The sequence below is a fragment of the Hippoglossus stenolepis genome, chromosome 14, assembly GCF_022539355.2.
Source record: "Hippoglossus stenolepis isolate QCI-W04-F060 chromosome 14, HSTE1.2, whole genome shotgun sequence".
Lineage (NCBI taxonomy): Eukaryota > Metazoa > Chordata > Actinopteri > Pleuronectiformes > Pleuronectidae > Hippoglossus > Hippoglossus stenolepis.
In genome coordinates, this window is record NC_061496.1 from 24,762,353 (window position 1) to 24,787,528 (window position 25,176).

General features: G+C 40.9%; 4 protein-coding genes across 5 annotated transcripts; all 4 read left to right on the forward strand.

Moving 5' to 3' along the window:
• Positions 1 to 2,816: 2,816 nt before the first annotated feature.
• Positions 2,817 to 4,842, forward strand: si:ch73-389b16.1. The gene is made up of 2 exons (XM_035176787.1): positions 2,817 to 3,190; positions 3,284 to 4,842. Exons 1-2 carry the CDS (start codon positions 3,010 to 3,012, stop codon positions 3,499 to 3,501), a joined length of 399 nt encoding a protein of 132 aa, XP_035032678.1. The 5' UTR covers positions 2,817 to 3,009; the 3' UTR covers positions 3,502 to 4,842.
• Positions 4,843 to 9,313: 4,471 nt separating this feature from the next.
• Positions 9,314 to 16,103, forward strand: scinla (scinderin like a). Its single transcript, XM_035176749.1, has 17 exons — positions 9,314 to 9,449; positions 11,129 to 11,321; positions 11,439 to 11,593; positions 11,986 to 12,141; positions 12,238 to 12,387; positions 12,538 to 12,627; positions 12,749 to 12,881; positions 13,004 to 13,092; positions 13,201 to 13,416; positions 13,494 to 13,630; positions 14,113 to 14,203; positions 14,330 to 14,500; positions 14,600 to 14,774; positions 14,862 to 14,977; positions 15,092 to 15,169; positions 15,279 to 15,339; positions 15,432 to 16,103. The coding sequence occupies exons 1-17, from the start codon at positions 9,366 to 9,368 to the stop codon at positions 15,599 to 15,601; spliced, it is 2,265 nt and encodes a 754-aa protein (XP_035032640.1). The 5' UTR covers positions 9,314 to 9,365; the 3' UTR covers positions 15,602 to 16,103.
• Positions 16,104 to 16,285: 182 nt separating this feature from the next.
• On the forward strand, positions 16,286 to 19,959 carry zgc:109982 (uncharacterized protein LOC553564 homolog). Its single transcript, XM_035176750.1, has 6 exons — positions 16,286 to 16,445; positions 18,076 to 18,237; positions 18,392 to 18,571; positions 18,656 to 18,749; positions 19,274 to 19,457; positions 19,566 to 19,959. The coding sequence occupies exons 1-6, from the start codon at positions 16,349 to 16,351 to the stop codon at positions 19,800 to 19,802; spliced, it is 954 nt and encodes a 317-aa protein (XP_035032641.1). The 5' UTR covers positions 16,286 to 16,348; the 3' UTR covers positions 19,803 to 19,959.
• Positions 19,960 to 20,500: 541 nt separating this feature from the next.
• dr1 (down-regulator of transcription 1) lies at positions 20,501 to 25,162 on the forward strand. Of its 2 annotated transcripts, none has more exons than XM_035176587.2 (3): positions 20,501 to 21,395; positions 21,512 to 21,675; positions 22,416 to 23,246. In XM_035176587.2, the coding sequence occupies exons 1-3, from the start codon at positions 21,173 to 21,175 to the stop codon at positions 22,482 to 22,484; spliced, it is 456 nt and encodes a 151-aa protein (XP_035032478.1). In that variant the 5' UTR covers positions 20,501 to 21,172; the 3' UTR covers positions 22,485 to 23,246. The 2 variants fall into 2 exon arrangements, with proteins under 2 accessions (XP_035032478.1, XP_035032477.1); XM_035176586.2 differs by lacking the exon at positions 22,416 to 23,246 and adding an exon at positions 23,275 to 25,162 and having other exon boundaries at positions 20,506 to 21,395.
• The last annotated feature ends 14 nt before the right edge of the window (positions 25,163 to 25,176 follow it).

A 25,176-nucleotide genomic window follows, 5' to 3' on the forward strand; every position in this document is an offset into this window, starting at 1 on the left:
AAACTCCGAACTCGAGCAATGTCACACAATGTTTCATATTAAGCCAAGAGCAAGACAATGACACTAAACTGCTCTCCATGGTCAGACCAGAACTTTGAACAGTAGCTGCCATCTGTGTGGGTTCATTATGTGTGTGTGTGTGTGTGTGTGTGTGTGTGTGTGTGTGTGTGTGTGTGTGTGTGTGTGTGTGTGTGTGTGTGTGTGTGTGTGTGTGTGTGTGTGTGTGAGTGTAAAAAAGCTTGACATTTTTTAACACAGGCATTTGACAAAGGATATATAATTTACTGTCTCGGCTGGGAACATGGGTCCAGCTCCTCCCCCAAGTTCCCCAAAATATTATTTAAAGTATAGATAATGGATAGATGATGGATGGATGGTTGGATTTATACATTTTCCCATATGAGAAAAAAACTCACAATTTGAAGCATAATGTGTGTATCCTCAGGTTGATATCTTGGTATCTTATCCCTCTGTGCCATTGTCCTACATCATCATCCAAAAACTATTAATACACTTTACTGAATCTCACTGTTGCACTGGAGGATGTGTTCCGTTACTATCATGAACAAACACACACATCATTACTTTCTCACATATACTATTCTATACATACAGATTCTTATTTTATACTATATAAATTACATAGGGGTCACTGAATGGTTTGATGAGTGTTAAAATGTGAGCCGTATGCTCTGCTCTCAACCCAGCTGGAGATCCATGGGTGATTTTGTGCCTGGTGTGCTTGCTTGAACATCAGGCTCAAAGATAAAGTCAACTGGCAAAGTGATAGGCGTCGCACAGGGTTGTACACAGACATCCCTGCAGCTTACAGTTGTTCAGCAGCTCTACCGCAAGTCTCAGTCTGCACTAAACTGCACAAAACACCCTCTACACTTTGAGTTTGAACCTCTCTCCTCAGGCCAGACTTGTAGAGTGCCCTGATTCACACGCAATTGGAATCAAACCTTCTTTGTTGCTTGTGCACTAAAACTGCTAAATTTACACATGCGATTTTACCATAATTTTGTCTTGACTGTCCAAATTGAACACTGTCTCAGCTCCGTGGTCTGGATTCTGGACACCGAGATGCTGAACTTAGGATCAACAGTGGTATATGCATTTTTTTTTCTTTTGGTCATGTGCATGTATAGAGATTTATGGAACACAATCACCTCATTGTAGATAAGCATATCAGATGCATTCACTCATTCTAACAAACACCCATTATATGGGTTGCTGCTCAAGCTGGATTACCCTGAAGGAAGATTTGTTTCTTCTGGACATAGATCTCATATTTCTCATATCACATTTAATAAACATATATTTTAGTTTTTACGTTATGAAATTACATGTGGTCTGTTTTTATGAATAAGTAAAACTATGATTAATATGTTTTGTTGACAAAATAGCCTATATTCTGTTATTACGTAATGAACCAGTGGCTTTATACAGTAGAGATGCAATTGATTGCAATCTTGTTTAAGCTTGTCTTCTAGTATTACATTACATTGAACACTGTTTTTTAAAGTGTTGGTTTAAATTATCCAAAATAAAAGAGACTCACTTTGTGTCTGTGCTTTTGGTGAGCCTAGGGGAAGGCGCTCGAGAGACTATAAGTGGAAGTCACACTGTAGGAACAAGAAATGATACCACAGGAAGCGCAGGAGGTGGCCTTTGTGGAGAGATATGTCACATGTGGTAAAATAATACTAGCACATTAAATTATTGTTAAGAGAATTATGGCCTTCACTCTGAGTTACTTATCTAACTAGAATATATATATATATATATATATATATACCTTAGCCTAATGTCTTTAAGCCTCAAGCAGCCTCACCACCAGGGATCAAATACTATTTTTCAGAGCTCCAGGAAACCTATCCACTGTAAGGCTGATGGAAGATGGTCTGTCCAGCTCTGTAGTCACTCGCTCACGAGCCCTCCCAATTTGACTGGTGATCATGATGGCCACAAGTCATAGTTCAAAAGTCAACATTACCCTAACCACTAACACAGAGTCAAAAAGGCATGACAAATCTAAGGGTCTCCACATATTCATGGTGTTGTGCTGGTTGACTCTCCCACAGCGGTTTGAGGATTGAGGCAGGAGAGCACATCATGAGTCTGAGAGCTTTGAGCTGTTCACTCACAGTGGTCTGGTTACTGTCATGCTGGATGTGAAGCTTTTGTACAAGGCCAGCCAGGTTAATGAGTTAGTGATCACGAGGCCTCATGTAACGGCCAGATTGTACTGTAAAGAGCAGTCTTTACTGATAAACCAAATACAAGGGGTCAGTCAAACAGGCAGACAAAACAGGAAAGGAGCTGGTGAAATGCAAAAACTAACAAGGCAAAAAGTCAAAAACCATGGAACAACACACAAGGAGAACATCAGAGAGCTACACACACAAGTTTGTGCTTGTGTTTAAATATTTTATAATTTTTCAAGCTTCTGCCAGTATTATGCCCTGTTACCAATCAAACCCTTGACACTGCTCGGGTTTTATATAAATTGGCTCATGTTCTCCAACAGTTTAAAAATGCTTCCTTTGATGTGATTAGAGACAATTGTTTTATCTATTTTAAATTCTACAAAATGGACTTCTGCTCTTCCTAGGATCTCTGTCACCACTGAGTAAGCGTAAAAGTGATCTGTTTTGCTTTAAGGCTTTGTGAAGCCAGTCTTATGACTCGCCGATTGTAATGCTGTGTACTGAGAGTTGACTGTTTTAAGATGACTTCGAGACATGTGCTGGGGTTATGGCCTATAAAAAGCACCAGCAGTGCAGTACATTAGCAAACAAACCAGCGTTTCATGTGTGGCAGAGGCAGAAAAACAAGTGCATGCTGTTCGGAGGATTCAAAAGTGGGACATTACTGGATGTTGAAGTCATTTTTTGATACCTCGTCTTGCGTCTCGGCTTCACTGAGGTTGTTAGCTCTTGCATCGTAAGACATCCAGTGTCTAGGTATTGCAGGTTGCGCTGTTGAGGTTTTCTTAAACTCGATATGAGTAAGTATAACAGTGACCTGACTCAGCGGGAGCAGGAGCGACTCAAATTTCGTCGAGACAGTGACACTAAAGCTGCTGAACTTGTTAAGATGGAGAAGATGCTGCAGCAGACCAAGAACCTGCTCGACAAGAAGGCAGAGCCTGGCTCAGAGAGCATGGACTACCAGGAAAACATGGGTCTGTAAACATTTCTCCAACTTACTTATACCTTAACAACAAACTGTTTGAGGCTGTGTTGTCTGATTTTATTTGTTTGTCGGTTTTCTGCAGTTGAGGACCTGGAGGAGAAAGTGCGCTGCAGCAGACGGCACAGGAGAAATTCCCTACATCACACTCAGATGCTGGAGAGCCAGATGAAGACAGTGAAAGGTGAGTTGGTCGGCACACTGGACCATCTTCAGGAGCTGAGGAATGTCTTGCGTCGCTCACAGCAGAAAGCAGAAGAGCGCAAAGCAGCGATGGAGAAGCTGGCAGCGGGGCTCAGGTGAACTCTGTGCTCTGCGGCTGCTTTTGATTTGAAACACGGCTCTGACCATTTCAAGCTCCAGTACACCAAGTGAATATCTGACCTGACATCCTACATCGCCAACGAAGCTGAGCAGAGGTCGCATGTAACGAGACCGCACCCATACACCAGTTAAATACTAGAAGAAAGAGACTTAAGTATGTTGGTCCTCTTCCTCTGCAGTGAGGCCATCATTTTGCATCACTAAAGACTACATCCAAGGACTATCCATGGTATTTCCGAAGCTGCTTCTGACAAATGATCAAAGTTTGCATCTTCTTTTTCCTTGCTTTTCCCAATTTTTTTCTTATTACACTCATATTTTGAGGGTTTTGTATCAACATGTTTTGAAATTGTTTTCGTTTTTTGCCAAGCTCCTGTTTCTCTGTATTTTGTGGAAACAATCTGAAGATGATCACAAGTCACTGCTGCTTATTCCTCTGGGTAAGACACTGATCCATAGTTGTCTGAGATATGAAGATTAAAGTTGTGCGATGTTTTTTTCTCCGAAAAATCCCACCTCGCCTTCATCTCTCATAAATGTTTCTTCTTGGTTGATCTGTGATCATCCATCACCTCTGCCATCTGTCAACTTTATTTGGACATTTGTTTCCATCAGAAAAACAAGTTTAATTGGTTCAACCCTGCCACTAGCAAGTAATCTGTCTTTTACAATCTAGGTCTGTAATTTAATCAACTAATAAGTTATTGTAATGGTGATAAATCCTTCCACACTGATTTTAATGAATTGTTTATAGCCAGCTTTCACATGTCTATAGTATATAAACAGGAATAAAAGGCACAGATATAACTGTTTAACTGGCAGCGAACACATAAATCATCCTGAGATATGATCATGAAAATGTATTATAGACAGTTTAATACACAGAGTTATGCAGATGCATTTCTTTTCTTTGTAATATATTTGAGTTTTTGTTGCTGTGCAGAAACTCTCAGTGTTTTCCCTCTGGGATCAATAGTCTGTTGTCTGTGTCTTGCGGTGAGTCATCTGAAAGCTCCATTTGTGCCTGTGGCTGAGATGGGATCACATTGAATTTAGTACAGCTTGTTTCACACCTCATGTCACATGCTGTGAGGCTGTGAGGCTTTGAGGCGAGTTCTGACCCTGTCCTGGACATTTAACTGTCATTATGACACAGTGAGAGCGCAAAGTCTGTTATATCTGTTATATTATCTGAAGTTTCCTGTCTCTGATTTTAAATAAAGCTGTCTCAAACAGCTTCATATCTTTGCTCACATGTAAGTGATGATTATACAATTATGACTATTACTATAATCCTACCAATAAATGGAGAAATCTCTACTTTTTGTGTGTCCATCAATTTACTCCACATAGACTTCAGTCTGAGCAGAGTGGACAGTGAACTAGTCTTGAGGAGTGGCATTCTCTGACATTGCCCCCAACCAACAGGCCCATTTTAAACAGACATAAAATATAGTTTCTATTAATATATTCACATGTTTTTGGTGCAGGTTTGTTTCCATATGTGAGAAGTGTCTCGTGTCCGTGTATTTAACTGAGACGTGTAAGATGGAGACCCTGACATCAGCTCTTGTTGTGTCTCAAGCTGGAAGGTGACCTCTGATGACATAACTTTTTATTTGCACGTTGTCAGAAAAAAAAGCCTGATGGTAACATTTACACTTACCGAGCAATACTCTGTGATGTCACTGCTGATGTCACTGCAGTGCAGGGTCACGGTCTCGAAGAACGCTCGTCCAAAAACCACCATAGACACGACTGCACTACCACCTATGAAGTTGATCCGGCACATTTTGAACAAGCAAAAACTTTGTTAGTAGTTTCTCAATTTTCTTCTGAAAAAACAACAGCAAAAAAACAAATCCTACATTTGTGATCACATACATCGTCTCACGGTGTTCCTGACATTAAAAAAGAAGAAAACATGAAGAGGTGGTTTTAAAAACAGATGTAGAGGATCACATGAGGATCAAATGACCCTGTAGTGGGCGCTGGAGACCTCTCAATGAGTGGTGTGGAAGAGAAACAAGCAAACTCTCACCGTGCTCCTTTAAGATCTTGTGTCAGAAATCATTGGATTCCATTTTCAATTTATAAGCAGATGCGTATGGAATTGTTTTGGGGAATTTTGTCCATAAATATTTTTCAAGCACTATATAATGGCTTTAATTAAATAGAAATAATATACAATTCATAAGTCCTCAAAGGGTTGGCAGCACAGGCTGTATAGTCAGGCCAGGCCAGGGCATGGCATATCCATATACTGACACACAAATAGTACAATATTATACATATCATACAATAATACACATAAATTGTGTATTATAGACAGTTTTATTCATAAAGAAATGCAAGTGCTTTTTCTTTTCTCTGTAATATATTTTTCCAGATGACAGAAAATGGACTCCCTCAAGGACCAATAGTCTGTTGTTTGTCTTACATACACACACAGACATGCACCCACGCACACAGGTTGTCTGTCCATGAGTTGTGAAAAAACAATGACTTTTATAATCACACTGTTTAGTTTTAATAGTACAGAGCCTATACTGTAAGCCTGTAGATATGAAACCATCTATGTTGCAATGGGTACATTTGACAATTATTAATGAATGATTGCAAATATTAGAGAAATTACCCCAAAACAGTGTGTAACATACTAACACACACACATTAGCCACGAGTATAATGAACCTTCCACCACCTTTAAGGTACAGGCTGGGACCTCTAACAACGATTTGCATCATGAAATACCAGATTATTTAAGCACTGGTGACATAACTTCAGAAGATTTAATAAATAGTGTGGAATTGTTTGTGTGTGTTTTCTTTACAACCAGAGCTATGATAGATGTCTCTGCTATGACCGTTTCATAACTTTTTTATATTCACTCACACCAAAAATCGTAGTATAGGTAGGTATCATAGTAACGAAAGTAATCACAGCCTTTTTTAAATCATCGTATATTTTAAATATTTAAAAAGATGTTCAAATTAACAGTTAGTTCTTTATAGTTAAGGTTAAGATTTAACAGTTGATTTGAGAAGAAAGAAACTCACTTTATCGCCTGTTTGGCCTCTGAGACATCAGCTACTTTCTCAGTACCATGGAGGTTATTGGAATTTTATTTGTGGCGCTCACAGCACTGAAAAATTATATTTACACAAACCAGCGGCTATAAATCTTTCCAGTGTCCCCGCTTCTCTGACTAATCCACAGAACACGCTGTCGTTCTCGTAAGCAATTCTTGTATAAAAAGTAGTTCCACTGAAAACTGCCCACAGTAAGATCTATTCAGAGCAAAGGGGATGTTGGTTTTGGAAACAGATGTCAGGGTTGATAAGTTTCAATGTGATAATTGTACTCCCTCTCTGGAGCTGTGACAGCCAGTGACACAAGGGATTAGGACCATGTTATATTCTGATGTGTTGACCCCAGTCGATAGGAGTTCATTCAATATTGGGTGGGTATAAAACTTATGTGGACAAATTTCTGCACTGCCATCCCAACTGGTCATCTTTATTCCAATCTGCCAATTTCTCGATTTCTGAATGGCTGGTTGGACATAGGCCTGGGTTTGAGCATTTTAGTGTATCAAGTCACATCCATTGGTCGCATCTCTCCTCTCCTCTCCTGGAGCGAGGCAGAGTAATCTCTCACACACTCAGGGAAATACATTTTGTGGTCCTGCCTTCGAGTGCTGTCTACAAATCTAAATACTTGTGAACAACCAGGCCAAAGTCTCCAGGTGTGCACAGTTTGTTCCTGTACTAAAGCAAACCAGGCTGTAGAACTTGTTTTTTAACATATTTTGAACTAATTACAGCTGTATCATTGTCGTCTGTTCACAGCTTTACCTTACTAGAACTCATTACCTGCATGTGTGCTTCCGCGCAGGCGTAAAATAGTTCGGGGGCACTACTTTGTGGCAGGCAACCACCACAATTTAGGATGTTTTTACATTTTTAATTCTAATTCAAATTTCAGTCTGTATATTCTTAAGAATTAGAAGTTATGTTATGTAATTTTCAAGGAAACCATCCAATCGAAAAACACGAGTCCACATTTTTCCCGGCAACAAGCACAATCACACTATAAAGTAAAGTATTTGGTATGACACCCAGAGGCTGGAGTGGCTGTACAAATGACAAACAAAACACAGAGCAGTGGTTTACATCACAACTTGTTGCCAGGGAACATTATCTGTGCTGATAGAGGTTTTGACACAAAGGTGAGTTTTGGCATGTTTGTGTGCAGAGGTCTTTACAAAATGCTGCTGTCAGCAAGAGTCTAAAGAAGTACAGTGACATGTTTGTCAGAAGCACAAAATGCTAATAGCAAATATTTCCATATGAAGGTGACAAAGCAACTTTTGGGGATTAATTTGTCACTGACTGTTGTAAACAGTAAAATCTGAACGATGACATTTTGTACTGCCATCCCTCCCAGTTAAGAAATATGAACTTCAAGTTCTAGTCCTACGCAAGTTAGAACAAGTAGGTTGGCAGCCTTTGTGTTCAGCTGTTGTGTTAGGATTGTGGGCATGTGTGTGCACTTGTCTGTGTGTCTTAACTTGTGGAGGCACGGCGGTGTGTCCCGGACAGGGACTGTGCGAGTTGTTTGTCTGTTACACAACCAGACAGAATGTGCTGACACAGCTCCAACAGAAGGAGTGATGGACCCAGCCCTAACCTGAGATGAAGGCGGCAGCTAAGAGGAAGGATTTATATGCTCTCGCTCTTTGTCAAGCTGACACAGGCGACTGCTGACAGGCCAGTGCCAGACACTTACACCCCGGCCAAATGCATGCTAAAGGACAACAATGGAACTGCCAAATCAACTATGCAGCCGGATAGGATGGGTGTTTTCTAAGTACACACAGTCCAATGATTTCCAAGAGATGATCAGCTGTTCTTGCCACTAGAGATCCACTGCACAACATTGGAAAGCTAATTTAGATTAGTAAATATCCAATTTGCTAATGTGATGATCATAAAACATCTTTAAAGGTTGACACATGCTGCCCAACAGTGTTTAACAGGGATACTTGGATGAACGTAAAGGCTCTGATGTTTACTACAATGTAAAATTTACAGAAAAGGCCACAGCAAAGTTAGCATATGATTTTTTTCACGATGAAAAGGGTCACAGTGCGGATAAGATTTTTATTCGATGCAAATCATGAATAATCCCAGGTGCTATCAGGATTTCCTTTCTTGCATCATGGCTGCAGGCAGAGACTGGTAAGATCAGGATGTACTTTTGCAGTTGTCGAAGAAGAATTTGGAGTTTTATTACTTGCATAAAAACGTATTCCAATACAATCCTGCATTCAAAGTTATAGTAAAAGCAGAGGTGTTTTATCATCAAACCATCCTCAAAGTATGAAAATGAAATTACCAGTGGGGCAGGAGACATGACACCTGTGAATGCTACTTCATTACATAATAGCTGTCACTGATGCATTCACATTTGTATTGATAAGGCTGGTGGAGATAGCATGTTATATGTATGTATGTTTCTCTCTGAAATATAGTACGAAATGTGCAGGAGAGTATATGAGTAAAGTACTATAGATGTATATGTCCTACATGTACTATCTAGTGGAAATTCAAATCCACTGTCTGGCACACGTCCCAGTTTTCATTATATAACATAACAGTTTTTTTCCCTTTTGTGCAGCAGTGTCACATGAGGTTTCATTTCAAATCCAGTCTTGTTTTACAATATCACATGTCTAAATTTCGTGCAGGGTTGGTGTCTCTGCTGTGAAGGGTGTTGTGCTTTGGGACGTGGCTGACCACGCCTCTCAGTCAGAACGCGGATGTTGCGCCTGTATATAAATGAGACCTGGGGAAACCTGGAAGAGCAGCAGTGCAGCAGCATCAGCTCCCTCACATCCACCAACTGGCTTCTGTCCTCACCAGGTAATGGGAAAAGTTTTCTATTTTTCATTTTGCTTGTTTCTGCAAAACTAAGAATACATAAAAAAAAACTCTCAAGTAGCATTTGAGAAATAAGATACCAATTTTTCTTTAAGCATTTGAGAAAGTACTTATTCATGAAATGACAGCATCAAGTTTCTGCATGAGCTCTTTCCTTGATTCTGCATGAATGTGAGCAAAATCATCACTGCTTTATGCATGAATTAAAAAAATGCATTTGTAAAAGGTAGTATATTATAGAATGACACAAACAAATGCACAAACAAACCTGTGTAAGAACCGTCCCCTCTGTGGCGTGATATATAATGTGAGTGATGCATTGTCTATGCCTGTGGGGTGTGGCTCACTAAACCTCCTCACCAGTGCTTGGCTTGCCAACTTGCCGGTCGAGTATTAATTCAGGAGGATACTCCCTGGTACATCAGGTGATTTTTGACCTCTTTAAATCGACACACAATTGGTATTACTGGTATTACAGGTTATGCAGCACACAAAGAAGAATAAATGCAGGGTGGAACCTGAAACACAAATGGAACAAACAAAAACACAAAGTGCTTGAGTTTCTTACCATCAAGAATATTTAATTTGAGGATAAAAACATGGGGATCAATATGTTTGCACGGCTTGTCGCACTTTACATCTGATATGATGAGGACAGTTTAATTCAAGAATCTCAAAGGCAGAATTACAATTTGTACGAAACATAAGCTGCAACAATCAATTGAGTAATTGTTAATCCAACTGTCAAGAACCTAAATATGATATGTTTATGATCACATAAAAAAGGGAAAGCTGGATGCAGAGGTTTTTATTATGATGACACTACTATATACAGCTGTGCGGCAACTCTTGCAACTGACCATTAAATACTTCCAAAATCCGTTCTTGCACTGAAACTTGTTCTTAATGCAGTCAAGACAAAACTTATGCTGTTTACTGCTTCTAGGTATAGACCACAAGTTATCCTCCAATGATCACTCCAGATGGAGGTGAAATTAGATGCAGTTTATTTTTTATAAATGTGTGGGTATTTTGATCAATGACTAGTACTGCTATTCACCTTTAAGCAGCATGGGTTTTTACTCCCGAAATAGATTGTACTGTTAATGTAAAAAAAAAGTGACAGTGTTGTTGCCTTGTTATTTGTACTTTATTTTTGTTATTTGAGGTTTTATATATACATACCTCTGTATGTGCTTAACACAGCCTACCATGCTTCTCTGCGATTCATTAGTTATAATAGAGTTATACTCTCAGGTAGGCAGAAGCCATAAAGCTCAGCGAATTAATTTCATGGAATGCCTTTAAAACCAGAATGAAAGATCTGGAGGCAGATTCTTTAAGATGTCATTGTTTTTAACTTATCTGGTTGTTGAGTTGGAATCTTGGAATGTTGGTATGTACTCTCAGCGGTTTTTCGGTCCTTTGAGCTTGTTTTCTGTTGTTTTTCTTTTGCCTGGAATTATGTGTTTCTATCTGTGCGGCTGCCTGTCTTGGCCAGGTCTCCATTGCAAAAAGAGATTCTTCATCTCAGTTGGACCTTCCTGGGCAAATAAAAGTGAATTTGAAAAATAATAATGAAGTTGCCAGTTCACTTCCAGTTGTTGTCTTTGCTGCGAACCTGATGAGTGACTTGCTCATAACAATGTGTCTCCTGTCAGGTCCTGAGCACTATGGCGTACCACAACGAATTTGAGACTGCGGGCAAGAAGCCCGGCCTGCAGGTGTGGCGGATAGAGAAAATGAACTTGAATCCTGTGCCTTCTGAACTCCATGGGGAGTTCTTCACCGGGGACTCTTACATTTTGCTCCACACCACCTCTGCTCCTTCTTACAACATTCACTCATGGATTGGTATTGGATTTAAATTATTCACTGACACCTCAAATCAGTCTCTGGTTTTGTAAAAATGATTAAATTCCCCCATTTGTCTTTCTATACTATTTTTATAATCCTCATCTGTTATACCAGGCAGCAAAACATCTCCAGATGAGAAAGGGGCTGCTGCCATCCTCATGATCCAGCTGGATGGTTACCTTAAAGGAAATGCGGTGCAGTTCGCTGAGTTTCAAGACAATGAGTCTAACGCCTTTATGGGCTACTTCAAGTCTGGTGTCAAATACAAGGTAAAACATGATACATGCATGTGTTTTGTTGTGTCTGTACAACTTATCATCTAAAACATCATTTTTTTTATAATGGGAAATACAAGAGATGATTACATTTCTTTGTACGTAAACATCACAAGCAAGTCTTGAGAACTGTGAGAATTTTGGGAACTGTTTTTAGTTGTCAACTGTTATCTCAGATTAGTCTAAAGAGAGGAAACAGCTAACCTGACTGGTAAGAGTCTTCAGCTGAGTTTTTTGAAGAAAGCAAAAAAGCAATTATCTCAAAATGTCCAACTAATTTATTAATATTCATCTTTACAACTATGAATACTCATGTATTTGAAATCTACATACCATACATGTAGTTTGATCATTCTAATGCTTTATTCAACTTGACTTTGCCACAGCAAGGAGGAATATCCTCAGGCTTTCAGCATGTAACCAAGGAGACTGTCAAGCGCCTGCTGCACATTAAAGGTCGTCGTGCGATCAGAGCCAAGGAGGTGGATATGTCCTGGGATAGCTTCAACAAAGGAGACTGCTTCATCATTGACTTGGGAGAGGTGATCAAGAATTGGAACTGGATACCAACAAAATGCTGGACAGTGTTTCACCATAACTAATCTTGTATTCCTCTGCTCCTCACTGCAAAATGCTAGATGATTTACCACTGGGCTGGTAGTGACTGCAATCGCTTTGAGTGCCTGAAAGCCACTGGTGTGGCCATTGAGATACGTGACAATGAGCGAGGTGGCAGTCCTGATATTGTCTACATTGAGGAAGGCAGTGAGCCAGAAGAAGTCATTAAAGTGAGCTTTTTATTTTTATTTTGTTTGTTTGTTTGTTTGTTTGTTTCGGTCTCTCTCTCTCTCTCTCTCTCTCTCTCTCTCTCTCTCTCTCTCTCTCTCTCTCTCTCTCTCTCTAATGTTGTAAGTCTGTTTGTGTGTGTTTATATATAGCTGCTGGGACCAAAACCCGACCTCCCACCAGCAACCTCAGACGATAAATCTGCTGATAAGAAGAACAAGAACCTGGCAACTCTCTACTTGGTAAATAGAAAAGATAAGATCAGCATGCAGCTTTTAAATCAACTCCTGTGAATAAACTGAACAGTATGTAAAAGATGAATATGATAAATGTAGAAGCTATAATCGTCTCTCTTCTTACTAGATTTCTGATGCGGCTGGTGACATGAAGACAACTAAGGTGGCTGATAAAAACCCTTTCCAACAAGACATGCTCTCCAACAGTGATTGCTACATCTTAGACACTGGAGGACACAACACGATCTTTGTCTGGAAAGGTATTTGATCTAGACATCTTTTCATTTCTGCTACCCTTTGTTCTCTGGTTACAATCTGTTTTGTGTATAAATGCGTATCCGTCTGAAGTCTCTAAATACTGTACCATACCCCAACACTGCAGGAAAGAAGGCGAGCACAGAAGAGCGCAAGGCAGCACTGGACGCTGCAAACAAGTTCATCAAAGACAAGAATTACCCCCAAAATACTAAGGTGATCATGTGGTTATGGCCTACTACCAGAACATCATCCTTTCTGTCATCTTTTGCTGTTTATGAATATTCTAGCACTTGTTTCACTGTTTCTTTCTGACATGTACAGGTCCTGGTAATGCCATCTGGAGCAGAGACAGCCGTGTTTAAGGAGTTCTTCTGCAATTGGCTGGACAAGTATGAGACTACAGGACGAAGTAAGCCCTTCATCATTGGCAAAATCGCCAATGTGGAGCAGATTCCCTTCGATTCCGCCAAACTCCACGACAACAAGGTTATGGCTGCCATTCACAACATGGTGGATGATGGTTCCGGGGATGTCAAGGTTTGGTCACCAGTCCAACTACAGTCACGCTGTTTATTAATTTCTTCAAAAATCAACATGTAGATGTGTGTCTGTAGATTTGGCGTGTGGAAAAAGGTCAAAGAATACCTGTGGACCCATCCACCTATGGACAGTTCTTTGGAGGTGACTGCTACCTGGTGCTGTACTCCTACACTGCGGACAGTGGCAGTAAGAAGCATATCATCTACACCTGGTGGGTGCAACCCTTGTCAACATGGGTCTACTTATCTGTTAGGAGGACCCAACGCAGGCTAATGCCCCCCCTTTATACTATTAGAATATGCACCATGTGAGAAGTCAAATAATAGACAAGGCCACACGAGTGAGTAATAATGCAGGAAACAGTATATTAGATATATCTAGTAGCGCAAACTTTTTTGAGCAAGTTTTTACAAGGGTTTTACATGACAGTACAGTAGAAACATATAAATACAACTTGACTGATTAAAATAAACTAATGTTCCAAATGCATCTTATTTACCCCACATTTCCACACACACCACCATGTTACCCAGACTGAATCTGTCAATGAGCATACCGGGTGGTCACCAATGTGGTGCCACCCGGTATGACAAATGCTAAAACAAATCCTTGTGGAAACACTGAACCTTGAATATTGCCATAAATATTTCTTGAGTAAAAATAGAGGGATAAATTTCGGTTTGCTGTCTTTAGGCAAGGACGGAAGTGCACTCAGGATGAACTGACCACTTCAGCCTTTCTCACTGTCACACTGGACAACTCCATGAGCGGGGTAGCTACACAGGTAAGAAATTTACTTTGAAATAAATACTTAGGTTTTTCTTAGAGGCTGACTCCTGCTATTAGCATAAATGCTATCAACCCTGTCTTCATCAAACATGAAGGTTGAGCTATTGCTGTATCTCTGCAGGTTCGTGTCACTCAGGGCCAAGAACCACCTCATCTTGTGAGCCTGTTTAAAGAGAAGCCTTTGGTCATCCACCTTGGTGGGACGTCGCGTAAGGATGGTCAGAGCAAGCCTGCCAGCACACGGCTCTTCCATATCCGCCTGAGCTCCACCAAAGCCACACGGGCCGTTGAGGTCAGTGCTGTTCACTACATTGAAACGTGCATAAACTAGACACTTAGTCATAAACTATTCCCTTTAATTTCTCCCTCTCTTTGCGTCTTGCTGACCCAGGTGGAGCCCGTCGCCTCTGCTCTGAACACCAATGACGTGTTTGTGCTGAAGGAATCCAACTCTGTGACACTGTGGCTGGGGAAGGGTAAAACTACAGAAGAGCTGGAGGCAGCCAAGTATGTCGCCAGCCTGCTCGGAGGAAAAGTCACTCAGGTGGAGGAGACTAAGGAGCCAGGTGAGTCCTGGAGTTAGAGCTCTGATCTGTGCAGGATAACTGCGTTCAACAGATCTTTTTAAAAACTGCTATTCTCCTTGTTGTCAGACAATTTCTGGGCTGCACTGGGTGGAAAGAAGGAGTACCAGACCTCCAAGACCCTGCAGACCCAAATCAGGGCTCCACGATTGTTTGGTTGTTCTAACAAGACTGGCAGGCTCATAGTGAGTATTTCATTTAAAAAAAAAAGTAAAATCTTTTTTTTTTAATTTCACTTTTAAAAAAAAACGTTTTTCTTTATACATCCACATTGTAAACATGTACTGCTCAACCTTTAGGCAGAGGAGGTGCCAAGCGAGTTCACACAGCTGGATCTGGCTCCTGATGATGTCATGATTCTGGACAGCGGGAACCAGGTACGGTGCTACATTTCACTTTCAATGAAACGGTTCAGTCTCAGCTCTTGTAGATCTCTGTTTTCTTGCTGACTCATCAATTAATGCTGCTGGGTTATGCTCCCATCAGATCTTCATCTGGGTCGGGAAGGATGCCAATGAGACAGAGAAAACTGAATCACTCAAAATCGGTAATTTAAACAGTTAACAGAGTTATCAGAGATGAGAAGATATTATAGAAGTGTTGTATTTCACAAAATGTTTCCTTGTGTTTCCTTTTCAGCCAAAGATTATCTGAGTTCTGACCCCTCCGGCCGTCAAGATATCCCCATCACCACCATTAAGCAGGGTGAGGAGCTTCTATCCTTCGTCGGCTGGTTCCATGCCTGGGACCCCAAGTTGTGGGACAAAGATATGTTGCAGCACATTCAAGAGTGTATCAAAAAGGATTAGCAGAAAAACTCAAATCTCTAAAGATCAAATCCTTCCTGAAGCGCTTGGAGTGGGTGGAGCGCAGAGATACATGGAAAAATAAAAAAAAAGGGGTTTTGCAAAAGGTCAAACGCTGTAATTTAAATAACACAACAAAGCCTAAAATAATATTAATATTATGAAACAGGACAGAGACAAACAAAAGCTTACTATTGCCAGCTCACAGAATTGAAAACATTTCGAATTAAACGTTTGCTGGAAAGGTTTGGGGTATTTTCTTTGATTATTCTTTTCATCATTTTATACATGAATCAAACTGTAAAGTGTTTAATACCCAGTAAAAAGTAATGAGGTACTATTTAGACATTTTACACATTTCATAGATGAGGCACTGGAACAAATGTTTTGCGAACAAAAATGAATGTATATTTTTTATTAGATAAAAAAGATATGTCCCTTTTTACAGCCTGGGTTTGTCAAGTCAAATTCTGAATTATAATAAAAGCATCACCTATTTCACAAATGGACGTTTCTGTTGTCATTTTTAACAAGAATATGTGCTCTTGCTGCAAAGTTGTTACGATTAGTCTAAATCCTGAGATCCTGCTTGATGGTAATCTCCAGGCCATGTGCACAAGGCTTCTGCTGAGTTGCAGACCTGTGGATTAAGGAGTTGGCTTAAAGGAGCCTCCACCTACTACTTCCCCTTTATTGTCCTCCTCCATTCTCTGCTGGTGGAGCTGCAAGACAAATCATTTACAAGACACAATGAACCAGAAGGTGGTACTCATCACTGGCTGCTCCTCTGGGATTGGCCTTGCTTTGGCTGTACGCATCGCAAAAGATGAGAAGAAGAGGTTCATGGGTAAATTTGCCACATTTAAAAAAAACATTTGTCGAAACCTGACATAGTTGACAACGCATTTCTGAAATGGATTGTGTAAGTAGAATGTAAATGGACATAATAGGGAAAATCAAATGAAATGGAGAGATCACACATGTAATGCAAATGTATCTAATGTGAAATTTGATGGATGATACGAAAATGATTGTGCCATTTACACATTAGGCTAAAAATTAGACATGATCTGATATTCTTTATCAACCCTTAATGCATTTCAAGTTATTACTAAATGAGTTGTACCAATTCAATACTGTTATATTATTTGGAGATACTGGAGGAGGCTGTTGCTATATTAGAGGGAGGGTCACATTTTTCAGCTGCCCTCTGTATCCCATTAAGTTTTGTACCATTTCTTGTCTAACCGAAACTTTGACAGGGAGGAAACTTGAAACTTCATACCAGTTTAATAATAATGAATATTAAAGATTCTAGAAAAATATAGAAACTTTTTTAACTATTCATAAGCAGTAATACAACTGTAGACAAGCATTAAATGCACTATACTTTTGGACACTAATTATTAAAATATATGTGCATTTGTAGATATAAGAACATCTCCACAGTAAACTCTTCATCTGGTGAGAAACATTACATTTCCATCATAAATATGTCAATAACATCAAAAAAGAAGAATGACAAATGTGTTCAAAGGTCAGTTTATCCAAATATTTTCATAGCAATGGAGAATTTTTTGCTTTTCTATGCCAAGTTTGGAACTTTTGGGCTCTAAAACTTATGCTGGATCCAAACAATGCTCTATTGCCTTCACTTTATGGGTGTGGCAGCAACAGACATTTGGTGTAGTGTGCAATTAAAGGGGAATTCCTGAATTTTTCAGTTTTTCAACCTTGGCTCTTTGTTTATAAATGTAGGTGTGTAAATGAACGGTACTTACAAAAACCATTGGAATCGGTTCAGTAGATTGTCTCCGCCGGCAGCCGCAGCACAAAAGCAATGGCTACAGTGTAATGTTGTGGTGTAACCGCGACAGTGCACGAACTTCCCACTAAAAGTGCTTTTTTTCCAACAATAAAAGGTTTGATTTGTTGTTGTAGGTCTTTGCCAAGAGTCTGGCAACATTCCACATATCTTGCTCAACGAGAAATGTCACTCTCCACCATGCAGCAGCTGGTTATCCCTCCTCTGCTTGTTGCCTCTCTCTCTCCTTATTCACTTTGCAACAACCCAAGTGTCAAAATTCTTGGAGTGAGTCTCACCCTCAAGTCTCATGATAGGAGTTGTTGCAGGAAGACGAAGGCGGAAATGTGACCGAGAGTTAGAGAGAGAAACTATTGTGGCTAAATTTACTGATGTGGACAATGTTGATGAAGCATTTGACTTTGATAGCTGCGCCTACTTGTTTGAGCCAGAGTATACAGATGAAGAGTAAACAAGGAGAGAGACGCAACATTCCGTGGACTGTTGCTGTTGCTACATAAGTGCCATTCATTTACACACCCACATAGGGCCCAGGGTGAAAAATACTGGAATCCCCCTGGTAGGTGTCATTTAAAAATAGTCTCTTGGATGTATCTTGGTTGACTTTCATTTCAGCAGCAATTGTGCTTCCAATGAATGTTGTTTGTCGTAGTCTATGCCACTATGAGGAACCTGAGTAAGGGCGGGGCGCTGGTCGAGGCAGTAGGTCGGACTCTGGGCAGGACCTTGGAGATCAAGCAGCTGGATGTATGTGACGAAGATTCCATCAAAGCCTGTGTGGACAGTCTGCCTGAGCGCAGGGTGGACATCCTCAGTACGTCCACAGAAAAGCTATACGTTCAGTAACTGCAGCATTTGATGAGTATTGTTTTTGCATATATGCTTGTTTATCCAATACATGGCAACTGTACTGTACATGCTTTGTACGCTCATTACCATTTCCTGCAATGCTTGGCTCCGTCTTACAGTAAGCAATGCTGGGATGGGTCTGATTGGACCCATTGAGTGTCAATCAATTGATGAGATGAAGACAGTCATGGACACCAACTTTTTTGGGCTGGTGCGGCTGCTGAAAGAAATCCTTCCTGACATGAAGAGGAAGAGAAAAGGCCACATTGTGGTCATCAGCAGTGTCATGGGTATTCAGGGTGAGGACGGTTCCACCTGTGCATCATGAGAGCACTTGTTTATTGTAACAACACAATGTCTTAACTCTCTTTCTCTGTTTGTAGGAATTATATTCAATGACATCTATGCAGCGTCCAAATTTGCAGTGGAGGGCTTTTGTGAGAGCTTAGCAGTACAAGCCCTGAGATTTAACCTCAAGTAAGATATATTCGTATACAGTGCTTCTGCCGAACATGCCCCTTTCTGCTCTATAATTTCATACTGCTCGCTCAGAGAGAATCAAATTGTGCTCAAAAAGCTGGGATCAATAGGTGTAGTGCGATTATTCTCCAGAGCTGATGTGAAAATACCTGCAAACCTGCTCCTGTCTATGCCTGAAGCATCTGCAAGCTCATTTTGCACAACCACACCCACCACCACCACCCATTTTTTCAGCAACTAGATGGAAATAGTCCAACGAAAATATGCCATGACAAACCATAGCACACCCTGGTATGGGGCAGGTCATAACACAACATCATTCAATTACACAAAGTTACAGGGAGAGACTCTGCAGGAAGGTTTGAAATGGGTGCAGAGCAAATAGGCCCTGCAGTTAGTACAAAATGTTCCATTTAAGAATATTTAGCTCTGTAACTTTCTATTACTCTTTAAGTTAGCATGGTACTCTACAGTTTCCTGTTGCTATGATATAATTATGTTTGCTTTGTATCTCTTCTCAGTATCAGCCTGATTGAACCAGGTCCAGTGATAACAGAGTTTGAGCGTAAGGTTTTCGACGAGGGCTTGAAGACTGATCTCAGCAAAGCCGACAAAGTGACGGCTGACATGTTCACCAACATCTACTTGAAGAATTACAAACAAATCTTTGAGACCCTTGGGCAGACTGCAGAGGATGTAGCAGAGGTAGTGCGGTTCCTCTGCAAACAGAATCCAACTCATCTCATATCATCTTGTCATTAACATTGAGATAAATCAATGAACACTCTCGGTTTACGTTTGTGTGTTTTCCAGCACACTTTCAAGATCATCACGATGGAGGATCCACCTTTTCGCCACCAGACGAACACTCTTTACACCCCAATGACCACGCTCAAATATGCTGACCCCAACGGCGACCTCCCCATCGACACGTTTTACAAGATGGTGTTTGAACACGACAAGGTCTTCAACGCCAGCCTGAACTTCCTCAAACTTCTGCGCTGGAGAAGTCGAAAAAGCTTTACCTTGGAAAATGACAAGAGCAACTAACACAGAGTCGATTTACCATCTTTGTTGTTTTTCAGAGACACAGTTCTGCGTGTATTGTCTCCTGTATTTTTTCTTTTATTTAAAGTTTTTAGCTGTACGACTAATTATTATTATGATCATTATTAAATATTAAAAGTAATAAATGACCATGACTCTTTCTGTGTGTCTGTGTGTTCATCCTGCAGGTTTTAAACCACACCCTGACAACATTCAACTGACTGACATAGCCTTCAACCCATCAAGCATCCGAGCCCTCTATTATACTTTATGTGAGGTGTAAGCAAAAGAATGAAGGTCAACGCGAGCAGCAAATGAAGCCTTCAAATAGTTCAGTTGTCATTGAATTACCTTACTGGAGGGTCATGTATATATTTAAAGCCATTTAAAACATTGGACAGACATCTTTTAATTATCACTGTGTCAACCTGTTCTTTTAGAGACGTACTGTGTTGTGACATTAGATTTTTGTATTGACGCGTGACCTAATCTGGGATTCCGCTGTTTGCTGTGAGCATCACGTCCGTAGAAATGTATTAAGGAAATGTATTGTTTAAAAATCTTATCTTCTCATGTATTGGCAAATAATGGCGTACCTTTAAATAACCACAACAAAACAGATTATCATAGACTAGAAAATCGCAATACTCGGTACTAACGGTAGGGGGCAGTAAACACGAGCTAGGCGACTTCAAACACATCCTGGTAGCGCATCATATCCGGCCATTCGTGTGACGCTGTATCCGGACAACTTTAAGCTAACATTACACAGAATTGAAAATTAAAAATGGATTTCTTGTAGCTTCTCCGACATGTTCGTCTCATTTCTTCGATGTAAAGAGCAGTAACATGAAGTGTTGGGCCGACTTCACTCTGCTCGTCGTCTCGGCCTCGCCAAGCATTTAGCTTGCTATGGCAGGGCCAGTTCATTGTTAGCTTAGCTTTAGCCATGCTCTCACTCCTCTTTCACTTGTCTTCTGGGTTGCGGTTTGCTTGCGACAGGGACCACGGCTACTAGCTAGCTTGGTGGCTAGCTAGCCGAGCATTTTCTCCATTATTAGCGTTTTTTTGTTTTCTTGATTGTGCTTAAACATACTTTCCGGACATTTTGTTTTCTGCCACATTTCGTGTTAAAGCAGCACAGCGGAAACTGCTCCTAAACAGTTTTAACAAGTTAAATTAGCTGATTAGCTTAGTTGGCAAGGTAGCCAGCAGGCTAACTTTGGGAAAACGTCTCTTTACCTGGTGCAAGATAAGTTGTTGACTTTGTTTTGACACACACAGGGGACGCTAAGCCCATCAACACAACAGGGCCAATCGCGGTCTTTTAAAGCTTTCCGCCGCTCAAGGGTTTTGGTTTGTGGTTATATGCCATGATGGCTTCGTCCTCTGGAAACGACGACGACCTCACAATCCCCAGAGCAGCTATCAACAAGATGATCAAAGAAACTCTCCCTAACGTACGAGTGGCGAACGATGCCAGGGAGCTGGTGGTGAACTGCTGCACGGAGTTCATACACCTCATATCCTCAGAAGCCAATGAAATATGCAACAAGTCCGACAAGAAGACCATATCTCCTGAGCATGTCATCAATGGTGAGTCCTGCTCCACGTTTGTCAGTCTTTGCGCCACTCGTGCTACAGGAAGGGGGTGTGTCCACCTCCCAGTCAAAACTTGGAAACCCACTAATAATGTCACTTTCACCTCTTAGCCCTCGAGAGTCTTGGTTTTGCGTCATACATCACCGAGGTGAAAGACGTCCTGCAGGAGTGTAAGACTGTGGCTCTGAAGAGGAGGAAGGCCAGCTCCCGGCTGGAGAACCTGGGCATCCCAGAGGAAGAGCTGCTCAGACAACAGCAGGAGCTGTTTGCCAAGGTATGACCCACACATCTGCCATTGCTCATGTGCTGAGGATGAGAATCGTCCCAGTATAACTGTGCATCCGATGGTGGGTGAGGGCTGGTAGTAATTGTATGGGTTAATGCAGTGTGATGGTTGCAGTACCCAGTGGAACAGTAGGATTGTGATACAGGCACTTTGGTTGCAATCTGTGTTATATTGTAGACTCAGATCTAAGGACAGAAAACCACAATAGTGTTTTTATTGTATGAGAGTATTAAAAACACATTTTTCCATAGTATCCAATCTATACAATGAAAAATGACTTATAAACATTAGTTGTGTGTACAAACCGGAAAGGAAATAGACATTTAATCGTGTATAGGTGTGATGACTTAACCCTACCTGCAAATATGAGCGATTTATCGTCCAACCATGTTTAGGTATTGTGCCCTAACTGCTGTGTAAATCAAACAATACAAATTTATAAATCCCAAAGGCAATTTGATGTAGGGCAAATAAAAGAGGACAAAGAAGCAGGATACTGACAAACAACAACAAAATGAAACACCATAAAAGAGCTGTTCACTTGTTCTGAGTTTAGTGCAATTCCTTTTAAAGATAGTGAATTTCTTAAATAGTCCCGAAGGTTTTGAAAGCAAATATGCACGTGTGATTAAATGTGTTCTTTCATCATGAAGATATATGTGAAATAGGTGGGATCAGTCATATACTGTGTCCGTGTGCTAAATCGTGACTGGCTGTAATTTTCACAGAAAGGTGAGATGAAACAATCTGTGATGACCTGGAAGTACTGGAAAACCTGGTCAAAGTTATTATGGTGATTATTTTGACGATGATAAAATTTATGTCGGTATTATTGTTGAACCCTCACTTTCTGGCATGTTTTCCTCATGCCTCTTTCGAAAATGGGTTAGTATTAGGGATGTACATTTCAAATTTTTTTTTCCTGATGCCTGAAAACTGATTATTAACCGTTAACCAATGAGATTAAAATGTTATAAGCAGCAAGGCATCTAATTTGTATGTGCGTATACATCAGCATAAACAGTAGAAAATGAGGATACACTCATTATAACTACTTGCTGTGTGCTCTGACCAGTCTGTCACAGTCAGGAAATTGGACCATCAAAACATCCATTTTAAGCCTCTTAGACAGGCAGACGCTGGCATAACTTTTAGCTTAGTTGTGTGCATTCCCGCGGCAGTGACAGGCATTCAGTCATTCCAGTGCGCATGAGAGTAAACTGTGTACATATTAACTGGGCAATCGCAACAATCAACCCACATTTACAGTCTTGACTCAGTCTTTAGCAGACTCTACTGTTTTTATTCAGGTAGGTCTGGTGCGCAGTCTGGTAAATGTGAGACCCACAGCAGAGAACACGTGCTCAGGTGGTACCGATGTCCAAGGATAGGTTTAACAGATTAACTAGATTATTCAGACAAATAATTGAATGGTTAAGGATGAACTTCGCAAGTTAATGAGTAAAAAACACTCATGTTGGAGTTCTAATCACACGTCCAATCATGATTTTTCCTAAATGCCTAATAAGCTCTTCATTTCACTTCCCTCGTCTAATGTTTCTGTTTGGTTTCACTGTGCACCTACAGGCGCGGCAGCAGCAGGCCGAGCTCGCCCAGCAGGAGTGGTTGCAGATGCAGCAGGCCGCCCAACAGGCACAGATGGCGGCAGCATCTGCCAGCGCAGCCCAGCAGGCCGGCTCCTCTCAGGATGAAGACGAAGAAGATGAAATTTGAGCCCAGGACGCCACTCAACTTGTCCGAATCTCTCACAGATCTCCCAGTACTGTCAGTGACATAGACATGACATGTGTTTCACCGCTGGAAAACACCAGTGAACCATTGGAAATGCACATTTTGGAATGGACAGTGAAGAGAATGAAGGGGGATTTTAAAATAGTCACCCGTTCAGATATCCGTTCCTGGAAATGATTTGGATTGAGAGGCTGTTAAGGAAGTTTTTGACTAGTCCCATCTTCCCCCCTTTTCCCAGTTGCTCCTATTAAATTGTTTTGATATTATGTTGTGAGTATTTTGTAGAATTCTGGATGTGTTGTGGACACACTGAAGGAAACTGTTGCCTGGGATATGTTGGTGAATTCCGGTGACCATGCAGCAAGTGTTCACTCCTGCGGGCACTGCACCAGATGGCTTAGTTTCTTTTTCCGTTTGACTAGATCACTTTGGTTGTTTTAGGAAAACATGTTTGTAATATTTTCAGAGCTGTCGATTCCTCCCTCCTTGTGGTTTGACAGCCATTTTTACAGACAGGTTTGTTTTCCCCGTCTTGGTATATTTGTTCAACAGAGGATTGACGGGGTGTGAATATGAGATATTGTTTTTGTTAACTAAGGAGCTAAATTGATATTTTGCATAATTTTAGTTCAGTCAAATATTGTATGTTTCATTATCTTCTACATTGAACCACCCACAGTATTTCTAATTAGCTGCACCTTTCCAATTTAGTTTTGCTCCAGAGCCAAAGAGAGGAAAGACAGACAGCTCAGACTTAGTGGCCCTGTACACACCTGGTATTAACATCCGTCCCTCAGAGATCCGATCACAAGTGGCCAGCGCTAAGTATGTGTGTTCACTCCCAGCGTTAAAGTGCGTCCTGAATGTGTCTCCTGTGACCACTAGTGATCGGATCTCACTTCCCTGCTCTACATGCAAATTAACAGACCAAACAATGTTGCTTTGAACCAGTCTGAGTTTACAGATGTGTCTGATGTCACTGTGTGTGTGTGTGTGTGTGTGTGTGTGCGTTTGTGTCTGTGTATCGGCATGAGCGAGCGAAAGAGACGTAGAGAGACGGGTCAGGTGAGTTTGAATGAATCTCGTGCAGCTGTGAAGAAAGATTTGACCAATTTAAGGAAATAAAACCAGCGATCATTATGTTGTGATTAGTGTTGATATTGTGGCGGTGGTTACAAACAAGTCATCCAGACGAGAAAATATACGTTCGACTCGTTTTGAAACGGGAGAGGACGTCAGCTGAGCAGGAGGTCCCTCATATGTGGCCCAGGATGGATTTGGGTTCCCACTGTTAAAAGGATGTGGACACGTGGCCCAGACCACCTCTGAATGTGGTCTGCCATGATCGGATTGCTATCCAATCTGAGTGAGTTCACACCAGTACTCAGAGCTGTCCCCTTGGAATCGGATCACAAAAACCACATGTTAATGCCAGGTGTGTACGGGGCCAGTGTTAATTTTTTAAAGGTGTAGGTGCTGCCGTGATTCTTGTTGCTGACTCCTAGTCGGGGTAAACAACGTTAAGGATTATCAACCTATGACTTTGTAAGAGGCTTTGATATCCCGGCTGAATTTGTTATTTCCGCTCTGCTTGGATGCAGTATCAACCATTTGGATTGTGACTATGGTCAGTCCTCGGTGTAAAGACAAGTAACCTAGTTGTGATACATACACTTCAAAGATGTATTCTTTCAGCAATAAAGGAAACATGTTTTATACTGGTTATTTTTTTTTTCT

Coding starts and splice junctions, on each gene's coding strand:
- si:ch73-389b16.1 (XM_035176787.1), top strand. CDS start 3,010: ATGAGTAAGTATAACAGTGACCTGACTCAGCGGGAGCAGGAGCGACTC. Junction 3,191..3,283: donor GGACTACCAGGAAAACATGG/GTCTGTAAACAT, acceptor GGTTTTCTGCAG/TTGAGGACCTGGAGGAGAAA.
- scinla (XM_035176749.1), top strand. CDS start 9,366: ATGAGACCTGGGGAAACCTGGAAGAGCAGCAGTGCAGCAGCATCAGCT. Junction 11,322..11,438: donor CAACATTCACTCATGGATTG/GTATTGGATTTA, acceptor CTGTTATACCAG/GCAGCAAAACATCTCCAGAT. Junction 15,170..15,278: donor TTCTGGACAGCGGGAACCAG/GTACGGTGCTAC, acceptor TGCTCCCATCAG/ATCTTCATCTGGGTCGGGAA.
- zgc:109982 (XM_035176750.1), top strand. CDS start 16,349: ATGAACCAGAAGGTGGTACTCATCACTGGCTGCTCCTCTGGGATTGGC. Junction 18,238..18,391: donor GCGCAGGGTGGACATCCTCA/GTACGTCCACAG, acceptor TCCGTCTTACAG/TAAGCAATGCTGGGATGGGT. Junction 19,458..19,565: donor CTGCAGAGGATGTAGCAGAG/GTAGTGCGGTTC, acceptor TGTGTTTTCCAG/CACACTTTCAAGATCATCAC.
- dr1 (XM_035176586.2), top strand. CDS start 21,173: ATGATGGCTTCGTCCTCTGGAAACGACGACGACCTCACAATCCCCAGA. Junction 21,396..21,511: donor TCCTGAGCATGTCATCAATG/GTGAGTCCTGCT, acceptor TTCACCTCTTAG/CCCTCGAGAGTCTTGGTTTT. Junction 21,676..23,274: donor AGCAGGAGCTGTTTGCCAAG/GTATGACCCACA, acceptor GTGCACCTACAG/GCGCGGCAGCAGCAGGCCGA.